The sequence below is a fragment of the Neoarius graeffei genome, chromosome 27, assembly GCF_027579695.1.
Source record: "Neoarius graeffei isolate fNeoGra1 chromosome 27, fNeoGra1.pri, whole genome shotgun sequence".
Lineage (NCBI taxonomy): Eukaryota > Metazoa > Chordata > Actinopteri > Siluriformes > Ariidae > Neoarius > Neoarius graeffei.
Window position 1 is genome coordinate 15,709,096 of NC_083595.1, and position 19,904 is coordinate 15,728,999.

Consider the following 19,904-nt stretch of genomic DNA (forward strand, 5'->3'; position numbering starts at 1 on the left):
ACCACTACACCACCGTGCCGCCCTTCAGCAAAAACATGTGACTATTATTGGCACCCCTGCATTTAATACTTTATACAACCTCCCTTTGTCAGTAAACTAGCACTGAGTCTTCTCCTATAACATTTTATAAAGTTGGAGATACAGAGCAGGGCACCTGAGACCTGCTCTGTATCTCCAACTCTTTACATAATCTCTCCTGTTCATCCAACTCTTTACATAATCTCTCCTGTTCATCCAGGGTCCTCGGCCCTCTTTTGCGCTCTCTCCTCTTCAGCTCATCCCACAGGGTTTCACTGGGGTTCAGATCAGGGGACTGAGATGGCCAGGGCAGAAGCTTGATTCTGTGCTCAGTTAACCATTTTTGTGTTGGTTTGGACATATGCTTCAGATCATTGTCCTGCTGGAAGATCCACTGACAACCCAGTTTTAGGTTCCTGGCAGAGACAGCCAGATTTTGATTTAAAATGTCCTGGCATTTCATGGAGTCCATGAAGCCATGTACCCTAGCAAGATTCCCAGGACCTTTGGGGGAAAAACAGCCCCAAAACATCACAGAATCTCCATCATATTTTACAGTTGGGCTCGGGTTCTTTTCATTATAGCCATCCTTCTTGTTACACCAAACCCACCTTGAGGGTTTATTGCCAAAAAGCTCCATTTTTGTTACATCAGACCATAGAACATGGTTCCAGTCAAAGTTGTAGCAGCATTTTGCAAACTTCAGGTGCTTACATTTGTAGTTAACTGACAGAAAGGCTTTTTCTGGCAAACCTTCCAAATAATCTGTTGGCATGGAAGTGGTGTCTGATGGTGGTTTTGGAAACACCAAGATTTTACCAACAGTGATCCTGGGAGATTTTTTTTTTTTTGCCTCTCGTACCATCCTCCTCACTGTACATTGGGGCAAAAATAAACTTGGATCCTCTTCCAGGCAAGCCTGTAACCATTACAGTTGGTGTCCACTTTTTTTTATTATTGCCTTAACAGTAGAAATGGACGTTTTCAGGTGAGTAGCTATTTTTTCTCACCATGCCCTGACTTATGAAGGTCAACACACTTGCCCCTCATTTGGTTTGTGTGTTCTCTTATCTTTCCTATGTTGATGGATGACTAAGCAAATTTGGCCTCTGTGTCACCTCATATTTGTGCCCCAGTTAATCAGGTAGTCATTGATAACAGCTTGAAAGTTCCAACACACTCCAAGCAACTCAAAAATGTACAATTTAAATGGGAAACATGCTTCAGTTACAGTGTATTCACTATAATTTCTACAGGGGTAGCACATAAATTTTTGCTGAAAATAATTATTTCTTGATGAGAGATTTGTTTTTCTCTGACTAAGTTTATTTCAATTAAAAATTGGATTTTTACCATTTTTTTCAGTGTGAGATGAAGTGACTTCATCAAAAGGTGGATTTTTCTAACCCCTTTTTTAAAATTAATCTTTATGGTAGGGATAATTATGGAGGGTGCTGTATACACAGACAACCTTATTTATTGATATGAGTTTTTCCAGCACTGTTTTTTTTATTCTCTGTATCAAGAATTGTATAACTAACCAAACCACTATTTCCTTAAAAGACCTTCAAAAAATGCATGCCAGTTTTTGTTTTTTTTATATAAACTCAACTTCCAAAACAGTCACAGAAAGCAATCACAGTCCAGAAGCAGTCATGGTTGTATGCAGAAATGAAGCTTTTGACATGAGTTTTGACAAAATGAATCAAGCACTGATACAGTCGTTTTGAAGCGAAGGTGTTTTTTTTTTTCTTTAAAAAAATTTATATATATATATATATATATATATATATATATATATATATATATATATATATATATATATATATATAATTTTATTTTTTTAAAGAAAAAAAACCACCTTCGCTATATATATTCGTGTGTGTGTGTGTGTGTATATATATATATATATATATATACACACACACCTTGGAGCTTCAGTATCAAGGGTGGCATCACGAGCTTTGTTACATCAGAAACATGTGCTTTCACTGATGATTCTGCCATGGCTCTTGGCATGCTTGGGTATTTCAGAAACTGTTGATATCTATCAAACAAACAAAAAAGCCATCTAAGTAAGCAACAGTTCTGTGGGCAGAAATGCCCTGTTCAGTTGTTGTGAATATGCAAGTTACTGTGTGTTGAAGATTTTATGTATAACTTACAATGAAGCAATGTTCTTTGAACACTGCAGAAAGGCTTGGCCTTAACACTTCCATAACCGTGCTATTTTACTTTCAGAGTACCCTTGATCATTTCCATGGTCTTGATTTCGTCTAATCCTTGTATTTGTAATAGATTTTTAGTGAAGCTCAGTCAGGTTTATCAATCCTGGTTTCTGGAACAAACTCCTACACAACCAGAATTGTGATCTGCCCCTTTAAGGAATCCCAACCCACGTGACTCGCTAGGCAGGCTATCTGGTGTGCGCATGCGCAAAAGCTATTGCCGCCTGTACAGTTTGTAAACAGTACGCTTGTTTTCTACACTGAGCTCTATAGTATTTTCGATCAAGCTCAGTGGGTTTTATAGTACACATTTTGGTGTTCACCTTGAGTCTGTTTACATGTTTCTGGAATTAATAAAGTTGATTCCACACATTGTTTTCGACTCAAAGCCAAAGCACGGACAGAAATAGAGGACAAATTGCTGACATTTTAGTGAAAACCGTGATTTGAAGAATTACATGTAGAGAGCTAACGCTGGTTATACCTTCAGATATTTTTTTTCTTCTGTTGTATAGCTTTAAGATGTATCGGGATTGCTAATGCTTTTGTAATTTTTACATTTTTTTAAACTAAAGAAATGTTCTTCCTATTTTAATGTGAAGTGAAAACTTTCTTTAAGTCTGCGCGCGACATTGAACCGAAGCAATATCACGGTGTGGAATCGACTCTGAAGCCTTAGAGTCGAATATTTCATAGCCTGGAAATTGAAGAATCGAGTCCCTGAAATTTGTCAACAGGTGGATCACCGAAATATTACGACTGTTGCAGTTGATTAGTGCAGGACAGCACAGAAGGTGTAGTCTTGAGCCAGGTATTTTCGGCTGCTGAAGTTTTTAAGAAAGCAGATTAAGCATGAAGATCAGAAAAGTGAGTAAAGTTGTTTTAAGTGTGGAGCAGTCTGAGGGAGTCGGAGCAAGAGTTCGGAGGAGCATCGGGAGAAAAGAAGTAGGTTTATTTAGACTTCTTCATCGACGTGGCAGTTAAAGCCATTTAGTGTTTAAGACGGAAACGATTTATGTGGGCTTTTGTTTTTCCTCAGCTAAGAAACCTGGATCCGTTTCTGATGCTGGATGAGTTCTGTGTGAGGAAGCCTGCAGGTTTTCCTGATCATCCTCACCGTGGCTTTGAGACGGTATTTCTCATCCTCTGTTTATGACTGATTTGATTGATAAACTACTTTTGATTTGCATTTGTAAAACATTTGCCTTTATTTAATCACCTGCACTATAAGCTATGGAAATGCATAGGTTTTTCCAGGTGCAGGTGTTACCTGTGCGCAGGAAGGTGGAAGTCAGTATACAGTACATGTATCACATTATTTACATGAATCATGAAATAAAATCATTTAAAAGTCCTGGACAAATGTCAGTATATTAATTTTAAAATGACTCCGTGCTTCTTCAAGAGATCATGAGTTTTAATTTGTGATTGTCTCACTGTGACTCAGCACTGATGCAGGGTGCATGTCCTTCTTTGGCCACCAGAGGGCTCTATTGGACAACCGTTTCATTGAAAGTACAACGTGGCCAGTTTCCCACAATGTGGTGCAATTTGTACAGGGTTTCCCACATTTAGGGTGTTCACACGGCACATATTTGCATCGATGCTGCACCGATGCATTTTGTTGCGATACATCTTACACCGGTGTAAATTTTGCGCAGCGTTCACACGTCACAAACCTGCTTACTAGAGAGAAGCGTGTTAGCACCGGTGCAGCCCCACTTGCGGTCACACGGCAGTTTCTGTGACCGTGCAATAGTAGCAAAAACTTTATTACTATCATTTCCTTTGATAGTAATAAAGTTTTGATATCATTTCCTTTTATTACTATAATTTCCGATAGTAATAATGCGGAAATGAAATATGCGCATGCGTGAAAATGTACTTCCTTTTCCCGGTTGTCATGGCATCACCAAGCGCTGGGAAAACAATGTGGATGAAGACCAGTGTTGCCAGATATTGCTGACATTTTCCAGCCCAAAATATGTTCAAATCCGCCAAAATGCACTTAAAACCGCCCAATCTGGCAACACTGGAAGACACGCAGTTCTGTTGTTGATATTCGCCATTTTGGAAGCGCAAAATACCAGGATGCAAATTATGCAATGCCCGTATGTAATCAACTCTCCTCACGCGTAGCGAGTCTATCCCTGTAGCGTTCAGACGTCCCATTTTATATCGGTGCTGCCCCGCAAACTAGCATTTACTCGAGTAAATTTCTTAAACCACCTCCCAAGCAGGGTTAGATTTGCACCGGTTTAAGCAGCTTTCAGGGGCTACACCGGTATAACTTTGTACCGTGTGAACGCTCTACCGGGGCAGCCCCGGTGCTACACTGGAGTAAAAGTTGCCGTGTGAACACCCCTATAGACATATAAACGGACGCCGCATTGAGCTGGGTGGCCCGTTGCTGGGATAAGTCAGACTGTCCGCCATATTGGATGTGGCAAATCTTCCCTGTAAACCAATGCAAGTAAATGGAATGAACTTCATAAAGCCCCTTTCTACAATAATATTTAACTTGATGCCTTTTATTCACCCATTAAGAGACACACGTATATATTTGGGAAACAAACAGGCATCAAAACAACATATATAACTTTTAATGTGATGGTTATAAATAGTGTGCGAAATACCCTGTACACTGCAAACTAGCGACAGATACGCGATAGATAGCTCAGGTAAGCTAATCAGTCAGCATACCGTAGCAAACTACCAAAACCTGAGGCCACAATAACCAACCTACAAGACTGAATATGATAAATGATGGAAATAGTGGAAAAACTGGAAATAGTGAATGAAAATAAAAATTTACTGTTTTAATTATTGAGTCACCACACAGACCTACTCTCGTTGAATAAAGTGAGCTGAATGACCGCCAAACTGAGTTCAGCCAGGTTCTAACTTCATACCAAAACAAAATACATCACCTGATTCCTTCACATTCAGAAAGGTTAAAAACATTCATCATACGTTCAAAAACGTTCATCATAGTGTGGCACTGTATTATCTAATTCTCACTGCTTATAACTATACACCTACCCGGTGGAGATGAGCTGGGAAACTGAAGACTGAAGGAACAGCTCCCTCTCTGATCCTGACTGTCTGACCTGTTCTGTCAAAATCCTCCGTTCTGAAGTGTTCACTGCAGAGCATGGATGACGGAGTAGCAGAAAACCCTTCCCGTCGCACAGCTGTCTCCCACTGCTTTTTCATGTCTTTATTTTCGGGAAACCTACATAGTATGTGAAAAGTTAGCTAAGCAACTAACAACAATCAGCGTAGTTACGAAGGAAATACTTCGTTGTTTGGAGACAGGTTTCACCGAGTGGCTATTAGGCCAAAAAAAAAAAAAAGTGTTTCCGGTAACCCGACCAATCGAGAATTTCTGCGTCGAAATTGCCGACCGTAAAGTTTTTATTACAAATTTCCCTCGATATTTTAGTGTAAGCGGCGTTAGTTTGTCATAATTTTTTGTTTCAACGCATTCAAGTTGTGAAAGAAACAATAAAAAGTAAAATGTTTCGCCACTTCTATCAGCCCTCCTGCATAAACATGGAAGCGCACTTGTATACTGAAGGAGGAAGGGAAAACTGAGCCAAGCCGCCACTTTGAATCCTCATTCAAAGCTGTAATGCAAATTGCTTCCTCTTCAGTATACAAGTGCACTTCCATGGCAGGGAAAAACACTACGTTTTGCCGCCTATGTAGTCCCCTATTTATACAAATAGGAGTCATTCAGGATTCAGCCATGTTTTTGCTCGGTGTTTTTGCTCGACCCAAGTTCTACACTAGGCTTGGCCGTCTGCTTTTAATGGAAGTAGCCTAGCCTAGGATGTTATTTTCACGTTATTTCTTGACGTTATTTCTTCACGTTATTTTCACGTTATTTTCATGTAATAACGTGTTTTCACGTTATTACATGAAAATATAATGAAATAACGTGATAATATTGTATCATGAAATTGCGTGATATGTTATTACATGATAAATATAGTGTAAAAACGTGATAACTTTAACAGTATCTTTTCACGTAATTACTTGATTCTAAGCCAATTTTTTTGAGTGTGGCAGCAATATGCTTCCGTAGATCATAACTCGAACTCTCGCGATTTTTTTTTTTTATTCGTTTAAAGATTTAAAACACTTTTATTTTATTATGATGTGTGGTATAAAGGATTCTGTGCCAAAATACTGTTTTGTAAGATGTTTACTTGTGTTAATTTTTTCGAACAAAATAAAAAAAATTTAAGGAAAAAAAACTTTTTCCTACCTACCGACCTTATTTTAGTATTTCATGTTACCGGAAACACACTTTTTTTTTTTTTTTTTTTTTTTTGGCCTTATGCACGAGACTTCATATTAGCCACAAAGTCAGGAAAATCTGTTCGTAAAATTACGTTATAATGACCAAATACAATGAAAAGTATTTTTCCAGTCTCACCTGTGAAAGGTAATCCCATGTGATCTCATTTGGACGGTAAACCTGTTGGTACAGTTAAACGCAGCACATGAATGAGGGCATCTTTATTCTCGGCTACTGTCTAGACGCTATACCAGAGACGGTTGAAGAATCTCTTTGCCACATCCAATATGGCGGCGAAGATGACGTATGATTCTACGCAGAAGGCGGCATCTATGTTTATATGTCTGTGGTTTCCCATACATAGACCATTGTGTGGCGCAGCGCCACACAAGCAGACTCGCAATTTTGAAAAAAAAAATTCCGTTGCGTATCGTTCCATTCATTCATAGTGCTCTTTCTTCTCGTTCACGCATGCGCGCACACAGAGAGAGAGAGAGAGAGAGAGACGGAGAGGTGTGTATACAGGTACACAGGCCTGCTAGTGCGCATATACCCGGACTGCAAGTAGGCCTGTTAGGCTAATTAAAAAATAACGCAGCCTTCCCAATTCGCCTTCCGACCCCTTATTTTAAAAGGTAGCTTACGTCGTGCTCGTGATGAGCTTTATCATAGCCTTCTTGGCTTACATGAAACGGACATCCCTGAGTCAGGCTATAAACCAATTTTGATGCATACAGTAGCAGCTTGACGCGAGGAACTGGCCTTATTGCATTATCCCATTTATCCCGCTTCAGCAATGACTTCCCTTACGATAGGGCACTTGATTTTTTTTTTTCAGGAAGCCATGCAGAATTAAATGTTCTGATAGGGCATGCAGGCTTTGCACCAATTAGGGTAATGCTTTTTCATTATTGTTAGTTGCCTTGGTGTTACCTTAAGTGGTTTCTTACATCTAATTATGATATTTTTATTATTTTGTTACATTATACTATTTATTTCATTTTAGTATTGGTTGAGGTAAGTGTTGAGTTCAATATTTAAAATAAAAATCTCCAGCTTGTTTTTTGCAATTTATTCCTTGAATGTCAACTAAAGAATGATTGAAAGATTGCCACCAAAAAGGCAAAAAACTAAGGTAAAAACCAGAGATGCACCGATTGACCGGCTGCCGATCGGAATCGGCCGATTTTCATGTGATTGGCCATAACTGGCGACCGGCCGGTCAAAATTAAAATATGCCGATTTTCTGCCGATCTAAACTTGTGTATCACATAGAGATGAAAATGGAAATACTCGTAATTCGCAACTAAAAAGACTGCAGCTACACTGGCACCTTGAACATGCTTTCTAGTGCGATTGTGTTGTGCTTGCGCAGAACAGTGTCAGTCCGGCACGCGCGCCGTTAAAAAAAAAAAAAAATTCACTATATTTGGATATCCAAATATAGTGATTTTTTTTTTTTTTTTGTGCCAGATATTGGATGTGAAAAGAAGAAAATGTTTGTGGTTGTGTGAATTTCCCATTACAGGAATTAACACGTTAGCCTATTACCAAACATCTAGTTAGATTTGTACAAAGAGAGAAAGAAAAAAATGTCTTTTTGTTTGTTTTACAACCTTGGTTGCACTTGATTCCATTGGAAATTATTCTACAAATACACATTTGACAAAGATGATAGAATGGCTATGGTATAAGTATGACTGGAAATTATTTTTGTATTTTGATATTGAATGAAGAAATGGGTTGTTCTATAAGGCATAAGTTTCCAGATCTAAATAGGCTTATGAAAGTGTGTTCCATAGCAGTAGGCAAATAACATATGAGGGGGAAGTTGTTTTTGTGCCAGATATTGGATGGGAAAAGAAAAAAATGTTTGTGTGAATTTCCTATTTCAGGAATTAATATGTTAATACCAAACATGAAGAAAGATTTTACAAAGAACAATGTCTTTTTTTTTTTTTTTTTTTCAACCTTTGAGGTGTTGAAAATGTATTACTGAAAATCTGGCAGAATGTTCTATTAAAGAAAAGATAAAAAGAAAATAGTCTTTGTGTGTGCTGTGAAGTGGTTTGAAAAAATGAAATCGGAATCAGCCAAAATCGGTATAGGCAGGTCACACTCCATGGAAAATCGGAATCGGCCCAAAAAATTGCAATCGGTGCATCTCTAGTAAAAACTAAACTTTAACTTCAATTTTGGTGAGTAATTTTCATAAATTTAAAAGACAGGTTTTCCACCAACATCAAGCCCAGCAAACTAATGGCCTGCCCTGTAATGTAAAGTTGGGTCGAGGAATGAAACCAGGCAGGGTTCTGGTAAAAATTGTTTTAGCTGTCTTCTCTTAAAGAACTTAAAATAATTTAGATTGAACTGAATAATCTCAAATGCTTCTTGTAGCTTTAAAATAGTCCCAGCAGGTGACTCTGAAGAAAAATACTGTGTGTTTGAACACTGCCCGCTGTAAACACTTTGCATACACCCCAATGACCGACTCCACTGACCGCCACGACACCACCGTGCACGATTCCCTCAGTGGCACAGTGGAGCACCACAAATTGCTACCTGGTCTGTGGGAAACACTGTTGTAGCTATGAAGTGTAGCTTTTTTAATTAATTAATTTCATTTATTTATTTATTTATTTATTTTGCTCTGCACAGTTTGTCAGCCCTCATCCTGTCCATTAAACCACTACTGACCTTCATTCTCCACACTGACATAATAATGGCAGGGTAGTTGCTACAGGTGTGCTTAAAGCATATATGCAGATCCATGGCCTCACTTTTGTTTATAAATGCCTTGAGACCTCAAGAATGGCACAGGAATAGTTTTGAGCATTAACAATAAATCTAATGTATAGTAATATTTGCGATTAAAGTGATTTATATCGGTAGCGGTCTGAGTGAATGACCTTGATGTCTGTAACGTCACAGCAGGAAGTCTATCGGTCTCATCGCCATTTCCGCTATACTAAAAAACAGAGCTGACTGCAACTCCGATCCTCCATTTTGAGAATTTCTCGCCATACCACATAGATGTATTGCTGGCGGGTGCAGCAACATGACAGAAGGTGGGTTTACATTGCATTCATGGCCCAAGAATGTTCAAACTGTGAAGGTTTGGATGCGTTTTACGAGAAGTTCACGGGCACATTGGGCGCCTATGAAGTGGTCTCTCCTCTGTTCTGCACATTTTACTGAAGACTTGTATGAAACCTCTGATCTGTTGACGAGCATTGCCTATAAGCCTGTATTGAAAGAGGGTGCAGTATCAACAATTAAAGAAAACTACAAGAAAAGGAAAGTATTTATTTTATTTATTTTTTAAAAATCAAAGTTCAGTTGCACCAGTCCTCCTGGAGTGAGCTGAGGGTTGTTGCTAAAACCCGGGATGGAACGGGATGTGACAAATCGCTCAGGCAGTAACCTCCTCGCGGTTGTTGCTGAAACTGGTGACGTCTTGTTCCATCCCGGGTTTTAGTAATTGCCTGAGCCCAGCAGTAATGACGGAGTACTCCGTGGACAAAAGACAATGAGTGGAGCAGCCGTCTTATTTCTAAACTGGATATTGCTGCCATCTCGCCCTTACATGGAAGAAGTGAATGAACGGAGAACTGAACAAACAACTGAAAGTCCGATTGTTTCAAAACAATCGGCCACAAGCTTGGCCTTCAAGAAGCGATAACACAGACGGGTAAGCTCCGACTCTCATTTGGATAAAAAAAAACACATTGTTTACCTGCATTTAGATTAATACATGTAACTTAAATATTGTGTATTTAAGTTACCGGTATAAGATTATTTAATTTGCTTCAGAATGTGATTCTCAGTTCATCTGATTAATTAGCCTTTTACGTTTTATCAGTGAAAATGCATGTATGTACAAGTTGCAACAATAAGTTATAACATCTATCCTGTTTTAATGAGAGTCAATCCACAATCAATGAAGTCAAATCAGTCTTAGTTGAACAAGTCGGTAACGGTATTTCTTACTTTCACCATAAATTTTTATTTATATGACTTTTTGGTCTATAGCTGTAAAAGGCCTCGGCCTTAAAACCGGTTACCGCAGTGACGTCACGCACTCGGGCATGGCTAGCTCAGCAGGGTAGCTCAAATACCAACTTTGCGGTCGATTTTAACTCTCAAAAAAAAAAAACCTTGAAAAAATTTATTTTTTTTATTGCCATTTATGCAGCATGCAGGAGTCAAGGATGGAGATACTATCTATCCACTTAGAAATGTATTTAAAAATGAAGGTTCTGCATATCTGCTTTAAGCACCCTGTCATCTCCAGCCAAAATTATCCGCATACTTCTTGGACAAAAGATTTCACCCCTTTTAACCACAAGGGGCAGTTTTAACCCCTGTATGTATGATTGATGAGACAGCGTTTGCACTAAATACTGCTGTCATAGAGCAATCTTTTTCTTTTCTTGCTTAACAGGAGTCTAATTCTCCAAAGCTTTTTTTTTGTTATAGCCCCTGTTTTTTTCCATTCTACACTTTTCCAGTAATGAATATTTTTAAATGTTGCTGATCAGTATACTACATAGTTTCTAGTCTTGAATCAGTTTTTATCCCTTGCATGCTGTGCTGTGCATGCTGTAGCATCTTCTTTACTTTTACATTTACCACACTTAACAGATCCTCTTATCCCGAGAGATTTGACAAAGTGCTTTGTAGTCTCGATCAAAACACATTGTCGTATTAGCTCACTAGGACCCCAGCTAAAACTCAGCATGAAAAGAAACACTCAAGACAAGGGTTTTTTAAATGGATTACCTAAGTGGTAGTACAAGTGCTTGGTGAAACAGTAGATCTTTAGTCTATTTGAAGCCAGTGACTCAGCTGTTCAGACAGTCAGGGGAGTTCATTAGACGGCCAGGATGCCAAGACAGAGAAAAGTCTTGAAGCATGTCTTCCGTTTGTACTGTGAGGGACAGTGGGCGTGGCTTCGTAGGCAAGCATCTGTGTTTTAAATCTAATGTAAGCAGCTCCAGGAAGCCAGTGAAGGGAATGCAGCAGGGGGGTGTTTTTTGAATTTCAGATGTTCATCTCTGCATATGGCTGTACTACATTATAACTATATAACTTTCTGCATACCATGTTATATGCCTCATTCACCTTGGATGGTTTCCGGTGAGACTGAGTGACGGGCACATTTCCAGCTGAGCAAAGCCTTCCATCTGTTTAAGTGTTCTGCATTGTAGCAGGTTCCACTTGTGGCTTGTACTGTAATCGTTATAGAATAGGGCAGAGGTGCCAACGTCTGTGGTTTATTCATGTCATTTATCATTTTTTAGTCAGAAAAAAAAGACAAACGTCTTCATTCAAATAGAAATGTATTAAAATCTTTTGAATAGTACAGAAATAGTCAAGCAGAGCAGACATAAATGCACAATAAAAGCATTTTGAACTATGTACACAACAGAGCTACTTTAATTAGGTCTATATACAATACTGTGCAAAAGTCTTAAGCACCCTATTATTTCATACAACCCCGATTCCAAAAAAGTTCGGACAAAGTACAAACTGTAAATAAAAACAGAATGCAATGATGCGTAAGTTTCAAAATTCCATATTTTATTCAGAATAGAACATAGATGACATATCAAATGTTTAAACTGAGAAAATGTATCATTTAAAGGGAAAAATTAGGTGATTTTAAAATTTCATGACGACACCACCTCAAAAAAGTTGGGACAAGGCCATGTTTACCACTGTGAGACATCCCCTTTTCTCTTTACAACAGTCTGTAAACGTCCGGGGACTGAGGAGACAAGTTGCTCAAGTTTAGGGATAGGAATGTTAACCCATTCTTATCTAATGTAGGATTCTAGTTGCTCACCTGTCTTAGGTATTTTTTGTCATATCTTCCGTTTTATGATGCGCCAAATGTTTTCTATGGGTGAAAGATCTGGACTGCAGGCTGGCCAGTTCAGTACCCGGACCCTTCTTCTACGCAGCCATGATGCTGTAATTGATGCAGTATGTGGTTTGGCATTGTCATGTTGGAAAATGCAAGGTCTTCCCTGAAAGAGACATCATCTGGATGGGAGCATATGTTGCTCTAGAACCTGGATATACCTTTCAGCATTGATGCTGTCTTTCCAGATGTATAAGCTGCCCATGCCACACGCACAAATGCAACCGCATACCATCAGAGATGCAGGCTTCTGAACTGAGCGCTGATAACAACTTGGGTTGTCCTTCTCCTCTTTAGTCCGAATGACACGGCGTCCCTGATTTCCATAAAGAACTTCAAATTTTGATTCGTCTGACCACAGAACAGTTTTCCACTTTGCCACAGTCCGTTTTAAATGAGCTTTGGCCCAGAGTAGACATCTGCACTTCTGGATCATGTTTAGATACAGCTTCTTCTTTGAACTATAGAGTTTTAGCTGGCAATGGCTGGTGGCACGGTGAATTGTGTTCACAGATAATGTTCTCTGGAAATATTCCTGAGCCCATTTTGTGATTTCCAATACAGAAGCATGCCTGTATGTGATGCAGTGCCGTCTAAGGGCCCGAAGATCAAGGGCCTTGACCCTTACGCACAGAGATTCTAGCAGATTCTCTGAATCTTTTGATATTATGCACTGTAGATGATGATATGTTCAAACTCTTTGCAATTTTACACTGTCGAACTCCTTTCTGATATTGCTCCACTATTTGTCAGCGCAGAATTAGGGGGATTGGTGATCCTCTTCCCATCTTTATTTCTGAGAGCCGCTGCCACTCCAAGATGCTCTTTTTATACCCAGTCAAGTTAATGACCTATTGCCAATTGACCTAATGAGTTGCAATTTGGTCCTCCAGCTGTTCCTTTTTTGTACCTTTAACTTTTCCAGCCTCTTATTGCCCCTGTCCCAACTTTTTTGAGATGTGTTGCTGTCATGAAATTTCAAATGAGCCAATATTTGGCATGACATTTCGAAATGTCTCACTTTCGACATTTGATATGTTGTCTATGTTCTATTGTGAATACAATATCAGTTTTTGAGATTTGTAAATTATTGCATTCCATTTTTATTTACAATTTGTACTTTGTTCCAACTTTTTTGGAATCGGGGTTGTATAAACTTTGTTATAGGTTTCTATTGCCGCTTTTCCACTACAAACGCGGCTGAGTCGGGCTGAGCCGTGCCGTGCTGAGTCGGGCTGAGTGGGGCTGTTGGAGTTGCATTTCGACTACAACCGCGCTGAACCGTGCTGGCTGGAAGTGGGTGGACACATTGGGTGGAGTTAGCGAAAGTGGGTGGACGTCAGGTGATGTCGTTAAGCAGCGCAAACAGTGACATCAGTGAGCTTTTAAGCGGTAGTCTCACGACCCGAATAGTAAACAATAAACATGGAGGACATGGAGTCGTTAGTGTTGCTGGTCTTGGTGCTGTGGCTTGTTGTCACCGACAACGCGGACAGATACTGGCAAGAGCGTATAGATGAGGCGAGGCGCATAAGGCTTCAGAAATTCTCGTAATTCGTAATTCTCCTTCCGGGTTTGCGGTGTTTACAGATCCCAGCGCGCTCGCGGGGCGTGTGTGGGCATGTGAGGACACTCCTCCTCACCAATCAGTGCACAGGGGAGTGGCTGCTCACGCCCCCAGCCTCACTCTGCTCGCTTTGGCTCGCTTCAGCCCTACCCCAAAACGGTGCGAGTTTTAGGGGCTAAGCAGGGTTGAAGCGAGCGGAGTCGTGCTGGTTTTTGGTAGTCGAAATGCGAGCCGTATCGGGCTGAAGTGAGCTGAAGTGAGCTGAAAAAGGGTAGTGGAAAAGGGCCATAATTTATGACTTCTACATTGAGTCAGTACAAAAATATTTGAGTTCCAAATGTTCGTTTTCTATCACAAAATTAAATGTTGCAGAAAAAAAAGGTTTGTATCTGAGCAACATATAACATAAAAGACCACTTTTCAGATTAAAATAAGAAAACATAATGAAGGCTGCTGGGTTTTGCTGCAAAATTAAGAAGCAAGTGCGACAGTCAAAGTGTCCAGAAGAACTGTGGCTGGTTCTGCAAGATGCTCAGTAAAACCTACAGCTCATTTCCTTATAAAACTGCACTCATTGTACCTGGGACTACAAATAAATAAATATATGGGTCATCTCACACCAAATATTGACTTTATTTCATTTATTATGGCTTACTGCTGTTCATAGTACTTTTTTTAATGTTGAAACATTTCATGTCATTATTTTTAAGCCATTTTTGGTCTACAGCATTTCTTTATATGTGCCTAAGACTTTTGCACAGTACTGTCTGTACATACAGTTGTGGTGAGAAGTTTACATACAGTGATAAAAATGTCATCTTGGATATGAATGTCATGGCAATATTTGGGCTTTCAGTAATTTCTTTGAATTGTTCTTTTTCTGTGGCAGAATGATTGTACAACATCTTTAATTAAAAGAAAACACTCAAATTTGGTGCACAAGTTTTAATTTTCTTTGGGTTTTCTGAAAACAAAACAGGGTCAACATTTTTGACCTTGTATGTATAATTTACATGTGCACACAATTATTAATTCAGTGATCATGATTGACTACAGATGGTAGCTTCTCTGTGCCTTCTTGAAAAGGGTTTGTTTAAAGCACTCTTTGGATTGACCAACACACAGTACAATGGGAAAGTCCAAGGAGCTCAGTGCAGATCTGAGAAAGAGGATCGTGGATATACACAACTCCAGAATGTCTCTGAAGCCATTTCTCAACAACTGCAAATTTCAAGATCAGTTCAAACAATTGTATCCAAGTTATTGTGAGGTGCAGTCACTTTGCCAAGCTACTTTGCTTCAAGAAAACCCAAACTGTCACCCTCAGCTGAAAGGAAATTGGTTTAGATGGTCAGGAACAACCTGGGAACCACCATGGCACAGCACTGTCATGAACTGGAAGCTGATGGATCACCTGTCAGATCACCATGGACTAAGAGGCTGCTATCCAAGAAATAACCCCCTGCTCCAAAATTGACACCTTCAAGCTTAACTAAAGTTTGAAGCTGACCACATGGACAAAGAAAAAGCCTTCTGGAGGATAGCTGTATGGTCAGATGAGACAAAGATTGAGTTGTTTGGCCCCAATGACCACCATGTACAGAGGGACACTGTACCAGCTGGTGGTGGTGGTGGCAGGATCATCATGCTCTGGGGCTGTTTTGCTGCTCGTGGAACTGGTTCATTGCACAAAGTGGATGGAATAACGAAGAAGGAGGACTACCTCAGAATTCTTCAGCATAAACCACCAGAAACTTGAACACGACTTGGGAATTACAACAGGACAATGAACCCAACCTCGCATCAGAGCTGGTTGTGGAGGATAAAGCAGGCTAACATTAAGCTTAAAACAAGTCCTGACTTCAACCCTATTGAAAATATATGGACCGTGCTTATAAGTCAAGTCCATGCCAAGAAAAAAACAAATTTAATTGAACTCTACCAATTCTACCATGAAGAGTCATGAAATATCCAACCAGAATTCTGCCAGAAGTTTGTTCATGGTAAACAAAAATGTTTGGTCAAGGTGAACCTTGCAAAGAGACATTTTACCCAAATATTAGGTGTGCTGTATGTATATATATTTTTGACCCTGTATGTATACTTTTGTCCCTGTGTTGATTTCAGAAAACCCAAAGAAAATTAAAACTTGTGCACCAAATTCTAGTGTTTTTTTTTTAATTATTAAATATGTATGCTGTAAATTCTGCCACAGAAAAAGAACAGTTCAAAGAAATTACTGAAAGCCCAAATATTGCCATTAAATTCATATCCAAGATGACATTCATGCCACTGTATGTAAACTTGTTGTCTAGGTGACAAGGTGTCACCTAGAAGAAGAAAAGTTTAATCCATCTTCATTACTCAAATATAGCGCATATGCAATATTAATACGACTATGAAATACTTTAGGATACTTTATTCGTTTATTTATATCCAAAAAAAGATATGTATGTATTTATACATGTATGCCATTAACTAATGTAAAGCTGAAACTGACATTTTTTTAAAATAGCTGAATGTCTTCATCTTCATTTAGTCAGCTCATTGTTGTGAAACACGTCTGTTGCCAACAGTGTAGTTGCAGTGTGTCCTCTGGTGGCAATGACAACACTCATAATATGGATAAAGGATCCATCTTCAGTCTCGCTGTTTCTTCTTTGTCATTTATCAGCTATTCTAAACGCCAAAACTGATTTATCGGCAGTTAGCTCTTATCGGCTGATTATATATCAGCACACCAATTTATTGTTATTCAGTTAACCATTAAAAGAGAGAGGGGGGAGGTGTAATCAGGTCTAATCATTATAAGTATCATTTTACTCCTGTTGGTGCATGTGTTTCTGATGGGGAAATAATGTACAGAAATACTGACTATATAGCAAAAGCTTTCATGAATGTCAGCGTAGTATGTCACTTTGTAGCTCTACAGTAACAGTGAGCACTTGGGTGTCAGTTAATTCAACTTTGTAAAAGTTCTAACTGCCACAGGGAATAGAAAGCTTTTTTTCTTTTTTAAATCTCAGCATAACAAATACTAGAATAGTGATTTCCGTATTTGTTCCCTCCCAGTTAAGTGAGTGTTCAGTAAGCTTTTGCTGCATTGTTTACTGTGAAGTGTACTGATCTTGTTCACAGCTCTTTGTTTGGGAGTGGGCTTCCATCGGCTTCATCATCTGCATTGTAAATTCAAAACAGTTAACTTTATTATGTATATTGAATTCATTTTTCTACAAAGTAACCTTACAGACATCAGGATATAGATAGAATTAGAGTTCTCCTAATGAGCAAACCAGAGGTGACCGTGGCAAGGAAGAACTCCCTGAGAAGGCATGAGGAAGAAACCTTGAGAGGAACGAGACTCAAAAGGGAACCCAATAACGAAATGAAGTTTTTAGGGTTAGTATTGAGCTTCCGTCACGACCCATGAACAGTATGTTCATCTGTGATCTGTGTATTCTGTGTAATAGTGTTGGTACTTATCACTCAAGAATAGCCATGCATTTCTTTAAGTAATTATTCTCATAGAATTACTTGGATATTAATATTCAAGAGTTTAGTTAGTAAATAAACTAATGCAAATAGAATTATTAATTTATTTCATAAATATCAATCAAACATTGGGAAATTTGGAAAGGAAGGTTTCCACACCACGTGGACCTTGGGAACAGACCTTTGAATAACTGTTACGGATTTATAAGGAGCTCTAGCTCAAATTAGCTAAGAGATAATAAGCGTAATGTGACGTTACTCTGTTATCCACCAAATCACTACATGCTCACTACGGTTTGCGGATGAATGTTATTGGCACTGCATGTGAAAAACAAAGCTTAATGCAGAGATTAAACAGAAACTGGTGCATTTCATATAGTTAACTCTCTGGGGTCGAGAGCTTCACTGGTAAAGGCTTGGCAGGTTTAGAAATGAGTAGGTCATGTATTTTAGATTAATATCTTCAAGTTTTTATCATACAAGCATGATAAACAGATTGACAAACTTTATACTTCCCTCTGTGCCCACTGCCAAATTTTTTTTAAAATTACCCAAATTAGATGAAATGCACAACTTGTCATTTTACTCAGTCACACCAGAGTTGGCACGCTGAGTGCCCACTTACGCATTCATAAAAGACTTCACATGGTAGTGGCATGATGGTCACTTTCACTCTTTCGGTTTCAGTTGGTTTCTTTTTCGCGGTGAGAATGCCCACCATTAACAGGATAAAATGTGTCCGCCATAGTTTAGGCTACCTGTTTGGAGGTAAAACTTGTGAGATGGCATGACGATTTGATGCTCAGGATGCGCTTTGGATGATTCAGGACAGTGATTCAATTCATGTATCAGGACAGTGATTCAATTCAATCTTGAGAACTGCAACACTGATGATGAGCGGTGTCATTTTGAACTTTGACTCAATCCAGCTGTAAATCAACTCGAGTAAGTGTAAATATTTCTTATGAGCATATCGGTTGATTGTGTGCAGTGTAGTGCATAATCTTTGCATACTTCTCGAGTACATAAAATGTGCTCCATTACTTGTTTGCTCTCTTTTCTTCTTCGTCTTTTTCTGGCACTCTAATGATTTTGGTATGCTCTGATGTCACTTTCAACAAATCTAAGCAGTATTTTCAGTCATATGACTTTTTTGTATTCAGCACAAGTTCAGCTACAATAATACCTATGTAGTATGCATGTCATGATTGCACTTTAAAAAAAAAAAACGTAAATGAAGCTGTTATAAAAAGCAGTTTTAGAACTGTGTTGGAATGTATGGGGGGGGAATCCCAAAACATTACCTTACCCATTGTGATGAGCCGTTTTGATCACTTGACCTGATGGGATTAAGAGTTGGCAGTGGGAGGGATATTCACTCTTCTCATTGAACGGAATGGAATTTTTTTACTCTTCTCATTGAACCCCTCCCACTGCCAACCCTTGATCCCCAAAAATAGGACACATTTTTTTGATGGCCAGTTAATTGTCCAAAGCAATGGAGAAGATTTAAGTTTTTGTGCTTGATGTGTTCCTAAGACTAAACAATCACCTTAAGTGACCAAATGGGTTTGTCACAATGGGTAAGGTCATGTTTTTTTTCACGCATTCCAATACAGTTCTAAAACTGCTTTTTACAACATCTTCATTTGTTATTTTTTTTTAAAAAGTACAATCATGATATATACTACATAGATATTATTGTAGCTGAACTTGTGCTGAATACAAAAGTCATAGGGCTTTGAAAATACTGCTTAGATTTGTTGAAATTGACGACATTGGAGCATGCCAAAATCATTAGAATGCCAGAAAATACCCTCAGACCCCAGAGAGTTAATTAAGACCAGATGGTCAATCTCGGTTTTAGTTGATCTTGCTTACACACATTGCGAGGAGTCATGTTGGTTGGCTCATGTGGTCCAGGGCGTGTTGGCTTGGAGAAGGCACAGTAATTGAAGTCTTGATGCTCCGACTTGATTTGCTATCCAAGGAATGATGGGGCTCACTGGCATTCTTGTGAATCTGTTCATTCTGGGGAAAAATAAAAATTGAGATCTCAATTTGCAGAACACAGAAGAATCCGGTTGCTCCGTGTGTTACTTTCAAATGTTTTAGTGGTGGTTGGGTTCAAGTTGCAAGTGAAAATAAGAAAGGAAAGATGAATGAGTTTTGGTTGAGTGGAGTCTGGTCTTGGTGCTGGACGAGTGAGAGAAAGTAACTGTCCCTTGATGGCTTCTATCTAAGGGGTCTCACATGCACCTTCTCATTTCTTCCTGTAAGATTCAGGAAGTTGTGGCACCTACTTGTGGTTAGTGGCAGCTTGGGTACCTACAATACTAAACTGCTTGGACCCCCAAGATTGATGCT

The 19,904-nt window shown here is 39.0% G+C and overlaps 1 protein-coding gene across 2 annotated transcripts in view; it reads left to right on the forward strand.

Moving 5' to 3' along the window:
* The first annotated feature begins 2,479 nt into the window (after positions 1–2,479).
* pir (pirin) overlaps positions 2,480–19,904 on the forward strand; it is a 47,520-nt gene continuing 30,095 nt past the window's right edge. For both annotated transcript variants that reach the window (XM_060911268.1, XM_060911269.1), the window contains exons 1-2: positions 2,480–3,191; positions 3,286–3,378. In XM_060911268.1, coding sequence (XP_060767251.1) covers positions 3,099–3,191; positions 3,286–3,378 — 186 coding nt within the window. In that variant the 5' untranslated portion in view covers positions 2,480–3,098. The remainder of the gene's footprint in view (positions 3,192–3,285; positions 3,379–19,904) is intronic.